Source organism: Chiroxiphia lanceolata, chromosome 1 (assembly GCF_009829145.1).
Source record: "Chiroxiphia lanceolata isolate bChiLan1 chromosome 1, bChiLan1.pri, whole genome shotgun sequence".
NCBI classification, from domain to species: domain Eukaryota; kingdom Metazoa; phylum Chordata; class Aves; order Passeriformes; family Pipridae; genus Chiroxiphia; species Chiroxiphia lanceolata.
Genome location: NC_045637.1, coordinates 71,795,063 through 71,802,701, shown reverse-complemented (window position 1 = coordinate 71,802,701; position 7,639 = coordinate 71,795,063). Strand labels below are relative to the sequence as shown.

Here is a 7,639-nt window from a genome sequence, read left to right as displayed (position 1 = left end):
TCATCAGAAAGTTTTTAATAAGAAGCTGGGATAGACTGCAGTGATGTGTCACAAGGCTGACAACAGCACTGCTCAAGACTTTCCCCTTTTATTCCCCCTTTTATTTTTCCATGCAACTCCACATCCACCTTGGCCCTTTCTCCCTCTGCTCCTGTCTCCTCCCAAAAAATGCGTTTCTAACTACTTTTACCCATTAATCTCAGTTTTGCTACATCTCTACCCAAAACTGCTATTTCTGGTATTACTTGGGTCCCCTTCCAGTACAACATGGTGGGCTTTGCAAGATTCCCCCCAGTATTCCCTTCAATTATATGTGAGGTTTGACCACCTTCCCTTAAACATCAGTGAAATTTGTCCATCTTTCACAGCAGCTATCTGTAAATTTTGTCAGCTTCTCGCTGCTACTGGTGTTCAGCAATTTTTCATCTTGTGACCAGTAGTTCCTCACAGTCTTTTCAGCTGGCAAAACCTCAGGCCAGAGCCTGCATAATGTAAGAAGGTTTAATTCCCAGATAGAAACAAAAAGAAGTGCAGACAACTCTAAATTACCATGTTGGATATGTGGCAGTATTAAAGGAATGTTCCTGTGTAACAGTTAGGATGCAGTTCATCTACCACAGCCAAATGTCTGGTTCCAGGTTTCATAGAGCTCCAGGTCCTTGGAGGAGACACTGGGCCGCACAGTTCTGAAGGCACTCTCAAAATCCAGGAAAGTGATGGGCCGTACTTGCTCTGGCAGGATGGTTGCAATGTCCATGGACTGCAGACTGCGGATGGGGCCCAGAGACGCTTCCCGGCAGAGCTGTGTCATGTCTGCCCCAGAAAACCCATCGGATTTCTTAACTATAAGTTCAATTTCCTCTTCATTTAGGGAGCAGTGCTCCTTGGACATGAGACGAGTAACAATCTGCTTCCTGGCTGAGGCCTCTGGAAGAGGGATGTACAGTCTCTTCACCAGTCTCCTTCGGGCAGCTTCATCGATCTCTTGGGGTCGATTTGTTGCCCCAACCACTAGAATACGATCTTCAGAGGAGGTTGTTGCCCCATCTAACTGGATCAGAAATTCAGTTTTTATTCTTCTCGACGACTCATGCTCCCCCTCCCCACGCTGAGACAGAAGAGAATCAATTTCATCAATGAAAATCACTGCTGGCTGTTGACATCGTGCCACAGCAAACAGTGCACGGACCATCTTTTCCCCCTCACCCACCCATTTGGAAGTCAAAGAAGAGGCACTGATGCTAAAAAAAGTTGCTCCAGACTGGCATGCAATGCACTTGCCTATGAGAGTCTTGCCAGTCCCAGGGGGGCCAAAGAGCAGAATTCCTTTAGGAGGACCACGCAACCCAGTGAAGATGTCTGGCCTCAGCATAGGCCAGACCACTATTTCCTTTATAGTAGCTTTAGCAAACTCAACTCCGGCGATGTCATCCCAGTTGACCGGGGGCCCGTGGTCCATGATCTCATGCATAATGAGCTCAACCATTTTTGGTTCTATGTTTTTCAGCCGTTCATCTACAGGCAACAATGAATCTGTTGGTTCTCTTGTGTCAGGTTTACACAGTGCTCCTCCATTTTCACTTCCATCTTGCTTTGGAACTGGAGGAACAAACTTGCCAAATGGACCCCGAGACCTGCCTGCACCCAGGGATTTTTTTACACCTCCATATGATGAGACTGGTGCACGCTGGGGTTGGTTTTGAGATTTCTTTTGCTGATCCACCCACAGCTGTTCTTTTGCAGTTTTAAAACCTGGAGCACTGCTCTCTTCATTTCTGTTTCTATGCCCTGAAAAACTACTGGTTTCTGTGCTAATGAGAGGCTGGCATGGAGCAAGGCTAGGAATAACTGTGCTGCTTTCATCAGCCAGACCATAGAATGCTTTTCTTTTCCCAGAACTTACAGACCAAGCAGGTGCAGCTGACTGGTTAAAAACAGACAAATTTTGCCCATCACAACAGTTACCTGACATTTTCAGAGAACTACTACTTGTGGTTTCTTTACTTCCAAACAGTGGAGTTGCCTGGAAAACTGGTTGAACCCTTTTGCTTAAGGAGGCTGAAGCAGCAAGCAGTGTATCTGAAGTTTTAGTCACAGGGGGCACACGGCTTTGAAGAGACTTTGAAGATGAGGGATGCTCCAGGAGATCTGGTCCCTGACTTGCACATTTTGCTGAGCCAGCACAGAGCTCAGTCTCTCCGGCACTGCCTAAGACACCAAGTTTAGAAAGAGCTAGAGCAGCGGAGGCACTGACCCCTTTATCAGCTTGTACACAGGCATCTGTTGGTGCCATCTGAGAGCTCTGGAAAATTTTGCCAGCCTGCATCCTCTCTTGCACACACTTTAATTCAAATACATTATCTGTTGTCAAGGCAGATTGCCACTTGTCACTGTCATTCTGCTGACACTTTGCCAAAGTCAAAATGTTTTCCGCATAGTTATTCAAGCCAGTCTCCATGTTGCCAGAGTCAATAACTGCAGAGTATTTCTCCGCGTACTTTTTGAACAGGTTGGCAGCACAGGCCTGGGAGATCTCAGAGTTTGCCCATGCATACTGAATACGCAGGATTTTGGCACGGTACTCATCTGCCTTCTGTGCAGGTGTGCAGGTGTCAGAGGTAATAGCAAAGTAACTTCTCTGCCAGTCACTCAGGTGCACGGAGCTGGGGGTGGGGGCCTCCATCACTGATGCTGGAACAGAAAATATCTGCAGTTACAAAATGCACTTCACAGCCATTTGCAAAGGCTACTTCTCCCCTTTCCTAAATACATGCCCATGAAACACATAACATTTCAATTAGAGAAACAGCGCAGCAGATGTTGCAAGATACTCAGACAGTCACGACACTTTGCCATTTTCAAAAAGCAACCAGTTTGTGGTGTAAAGGCATTTAGATTGAGGTTCTCTTTTCTACCCTGTTTGAAAAAAGAAAAGAAGAAGAAGAAAAAAAGGGAGGGGTGAAGAAAAAAGCAGAGAGTGTGCTGTTAACCAGAGGTCTCCTGGGGAGGTAAGTAGACTGCAAAGAATGGTAACAGATGGCTAAGCAAAAATTGGCCTTGTTAAATGAAATCACCAGTGCTTTCACTCTTATTTGACAGAATAAGGCACAGGGCAGAGGAGGACAGATTATACACCACTGTCAGAATGACTGTTTATTACAGTGATGGTAATAAAAAGGAAACAATGAAGCTAATAAACAAAATTATACGCAAAGTCTCTGAGGGGAGGTAAAAGCAGAATGAATAAGTCTGAGTGTGGTAAACTTTCAGAGTAAGATAATATTTACAGATTCACAGCAAGTTCAAAACTATTTCATTTAGAATGCACTAAAATGTCCCTATTTTATACTTTAGAGAAACAAAGTTCTTGCATGTTTAAAGTAATGCTTATTTCTCAGTTTTAAAAAGAGGAATTTAAATTTAATGATTTTTTACTTAAAGAAATAGTAAAGATGACATTTGGATCAGAAGAAGCATTTTTTTAAGACCTGATATGATTTGTTCATGTTTATGATGTATATTCTTCCTCTGCAAAGCATCGTGTGCAGAGACATTGCAAGCAACATTTAGAATGCATCATTTCAGAGGACACTGGAACAAAAAAAATTAAGAGAAACCTACCACTGCCTCAACAGGGTTTGCAGAAAGCTCTTAATGTAGTAGTTTTGATCTCCTTATCTGTCCATAAGGGATATAATTTCCAGGGTTTTTTTACTTCAGTAAGTTAATAGGATTTTTTTTTGTTAACTTCAATATGTACAAGCACATTCCAGACAGGGAATACTTAAAACAAAAACTATTAAAGTGTAGGTCCATATATTCTGCATCTCTTCCAACAGAGGATGAGTCAACTTGCAGTCTTCTTCTGAATCAGCTACAGACTATATACAAGTGTAGATGAAGGTACGGGTGCAATGTTCATACAAGACTGGGAAGACAGAACAGAACACAGGGATACAGGGTGTGGGGCCTTTCCTCTCTAATTGTTTTTTAAAAGTCTTACATCAGCATTAGACAACAGGGAGCACAGATGACTACTGTGCATACGATTATATGGTTTACACACATAATAAATAATGAGTAGGTAAACCATTCCCTCTTTCGATTTTTTTTTTAGACTTCAGCACAACTTTGTAGAGCTGTTTAGAAAAGTCAAAATACATTTTACCTGCAAATCTGGTGCCTTTACAACCAAATCCAATGAAAACAAACAAAATAACTCCCACAAAAATAAGACTTTCTCTCTGAAAAATTACTGCCATCTTTTGTACCATAAGAAGTCTCACTTCTGCCTACTGAATCCAGGGTAAATTCACATCATAATCCATCTGTAGCTGAGTGACAGGTGACTGAACAGGAGATGAAAGACTTCTCTAAACAACTACTAAACAGCTGCACTGTGCACATAACTTTTTTGTAACTATTGAATCAAAAATATCTTATGCACCATAAAAGCTAAGTTCAGAAAAAGTTTAATAGCATGGATTTGCTCCCATGAAATATTCCCGTAACTTCCATGATCCAGAAAACCTCAAGGTCACTACCACTCCCTTAAGGATTTAGCAATCACCTTCACAGCACCGAGGGAAGGTCATAAGAAGTGAACAGTGGTAACCAGTTTAAAATTTCAGTTTGGTTTTTCACCAAATCAGAGAACGGGTCAGGTTGACAGGGCACACAGTGGGTTATCTGATCCAACCTCCCTGCTCAAGCAGGGTCATCCCATCCACACAGCTCTTGCGTATCTCCAGTGAGGGAGACTCCACAATCTCTCTGGGCAATCTGTCCCAGCGCTGGGTCACCTCACGTTAGGTGGAACTTCCTGGGCATAAGCTGCCTCTTGTCACCAGCGAGAAGAGCCTGGCTCCATTCTCTTCATACCCTCCTTTTAGACACTTATATACTTCTGAGGTATCTCCTAGTATCATATTCTCTCCCCCTATTCTAACCCCTGTTACTTGTCCTCACAGCCTCACTATTTCTCCCCTAGGAGACAGCCAAACGCCCACACGTTCAGCCGGAGCTGTTCCCAGACAAGGACATCGTACTTCCCTGTGAGTGCCTGAAGTTGGGAGGAGGTTTATTCAAGCACTGACACGAATGAATTTCTGGCACACAGAGGCACATCAGGACGCACCAGGGGCACGCCCGCCTGCAGGCCAGGGAACCACCGGGAAGCACACCGGCACACCCCCCATTCATAGCCCGCAGGCCAGCAATATCGGCGGGAAGCTGACCAGGATCGGCTGAGCCCAGCGCGCACAGGACGATGCGGCCCCGCCGGCAGTCACGGCCCTTCAGCCCGGGGTTCCTCAGCCCAGGGGCCCTCGCGGGTCCGGCTGCGGAGCGGTCCCCTCTTACCACGCCGGGAAGCCGAGCCCGGAGCCTTGAGGGCTCCTCGGTGGCGCCGGCCCCTCCACAGGGACGAAGGGACTCCCCTCCCCAGACCCCAGACGGGCTGCGCGCGGCCCGGGAATTCCCGCAGCTCCGCCGCTCCCGCCCCGCGCCACGCGCGCCACGCGCGCCACGCGCACCCCCCGCACCCACCGGCCGCCACCGCCTCCACGCAGCGCGCGCGCTCGCGCTGCTTCCAGCCCCGCCCCCGTCCCACCCGCCAATCCAGTAACAGGGCTCCACGAGACGCAGCCAATCAGAGAGCGCAAGGGAGGGAGAGGGGGAGAGGGGCGGGCTCGGTTCGTGACGTCATCGGGCTCGCCGAGGCGCTGGGTGGGAAGGCGCGCGGCGGAGTGGGCGGGTGGCGGTCCCCATTGGCTGCGCCAGAGGCGCGCGCCCTCCAATGGGCGCGGGGTCCGTGCCTTGGGGGCGGGGCCGAACCCGCCCCGCCTTCAGTGCGCGGGCGGATGCGCGCGTGTGTCCCGCGTCCACCGCTTCGCTTCTTCCCATCGCCCTTCCCGTCCCACACGCGCCCTCGCCGCTAAATCCTTCGCTGGCGGGCCCGGGCGCGCCCGTCTCGTCCGGGCAGGCGTGTGCCAGTCGGTGTTCCGGCTGCCGTGGCTTGCCCAGGGCGGCTTTGGTGGCCTGCCAGCCCTTGCCACGCGCCTCGCAAAAACCTTCTTCATAAAGGAAGGCTTGGTTCCTCGACTGGAAGTTAGAGCGGCCGAGAAGGGAGAGGCTGGAGAATGTCACGTTTATTGCCTGTCCAGCCCATTTTCAGTAGCAGTGGGAAATGGCAACACGGAGATGCACTGTTCCTGCGAGGCAGAGGAGGCCCTTGCCTTCATGCACAGTTCGGTGACCGAAGGAGCAGAATTGCTGCGGCTCTTTCTGTGCCCAACTCGAGTCTGGCTGCTCAAAATGGCAGGGTGGCAACCTCCCATCAACACACCCCAGTTACCTGCTGTTCCTTCCTCTCCTCCTAGTAAGAAGACCCCCTGAGCGCCCTTCGCTCTCCTCAGAGGTGTCCTTGCAGTTGGGTCCTGGGCTCAGTCCTTGGCAACCCCACTCTGAGCAGGACAAGCTCCACGAGAGGCAAGTTCCAGGGAAGATGGGCCCAGACAAAGCCCTGGCCCCCGTCGTGGCTTGGGTGTCAGCAATGGGCACCCAACCCTTCCTCACACGCAGCACTCAACCTCCACAGCCACCTGTACCATTTCCACTCCCGTGGCACAGTTGCAGGACCACCACAGCAGTGTCAGAAAGTGGTGCTGTCTAACACTCTGGAAACAACAGCTGCTGGACAGGCCTTTTTGGGAAAACAACTCTGCTGAAGGTCTGAGCAGCAGTAACTGGACTTTGTGGCAGAGGGACACAATGAATGGCACAATGCCTTGCAGGGCAAAAGATGGTGGCCCAGGTGGATGTATGCCATGTGCTGAATCTGATTGTGGAGTCCCTAGCTGGATCACACCAACCCACATCCAAATTAGCACATCAAACTAGATGCAAATTAGCACACTAAGCTCAAGTTACACCTCTGGTATTAACATAGACACTTGTGTGTGGGTGGACATTTAATTTCCCATGAGAAACATTTCTTGCAGTTACTGTCAGGTTTTTGTTATACATTAACCTTGTTACACCATTAGTGCAGACAGCATATTAAACTGTCTGGGCTAGCATGCGAACTATCATCTCAGACCCAAGTGGGCTAACCTAATTGGGCTCTAAACCCAACATTTAGAGTTTGTGACACTGCTGCCATCAATTTTTTCCCAAGGCATGCTTCCCCAATTTCCCTTGGGTTGCACATGGGCAGGGAGCCAAGGAGCCTGCAGCTGCAAGCAGCCCCTGGGGACATAGTCAGGCAGGACTAATGACATGGGCCCCTTCCCTGTCCTACCTGATGGCTCTGGAGCTGCAAGTCAAAGCCAAAGCTGGGCAGCTGGCTCCAGTGTCAGATCCAGCTGCAGGACTGTGCAGAACTTTACAGAAGGAACAACATGGCCCTGGTTATATCCATGTATTTTTCAGATGCATGTTGCTGAGGAGGAACTTCCCTCAGGAAAGTTTGCAAACTCCCATTTGCAAAGTAATTCATTTGAAGGACACACTGAGAAAAAGTGATTGATGGTGAAAATCAGGGCACTGACTTGATATTAGTGGGGAAGTTGGACCTCTTACAGCACATCTGGCATGAATAAGATTGGAAAAGCTTGTTTAAGAACAAAGACCATAATCA

The 7,639-nt window shown here is 48.6% G+C and overlaps 1 protein-coding gene across 5 annotated transcripts; it reads right to left on the bottom strand.

The window, feature by feature from the left end:
• FIGNL1 (fidgetin like 1) lies at positions 1 to 5,620 on the bottom strand. Of its 5 annotated transcripts, none has more exons than XM_032710491.1 (3): positions 5,548 to 5,620; positions 3,814 to 3,928; positions 1 to 2,689 (listed from the first exon to the last, which is right to left on the bottom strand). In XM_032710491.1, the coding sequence occupies exons 2-3, from the start codon at positions 3,814 to 3,816 to the stop codon at positions 608 to 610; spliced, it is 2,085 nt and encodes a 694-aa protein (XP_032566382.1). In that variant the 5' UTR covers positions 3,817 to 3,928; positions 5,548 to 5,620; the 3' UTR covers positions 1 to 607. The 5 variants fall into 5 exon arrangements, with proteins under 5 accessions (XP_032566382.1, XP_032566371.1, XP_032566392.1 ...); XM_032710480.1 differs by lacking the exon at positions 5,548 to 5,620 and adding an exon at positions 5,362 to 5,474; XM_032710501.1 differs by lacking the exon at positions 3,814 to 3,928 and having other exon boundaries at positions 1 to 2,691; positions 5,548 to 5,590.
• Positions 5,621 to 7,639: the final 2,019 nt, after the last annotated feature.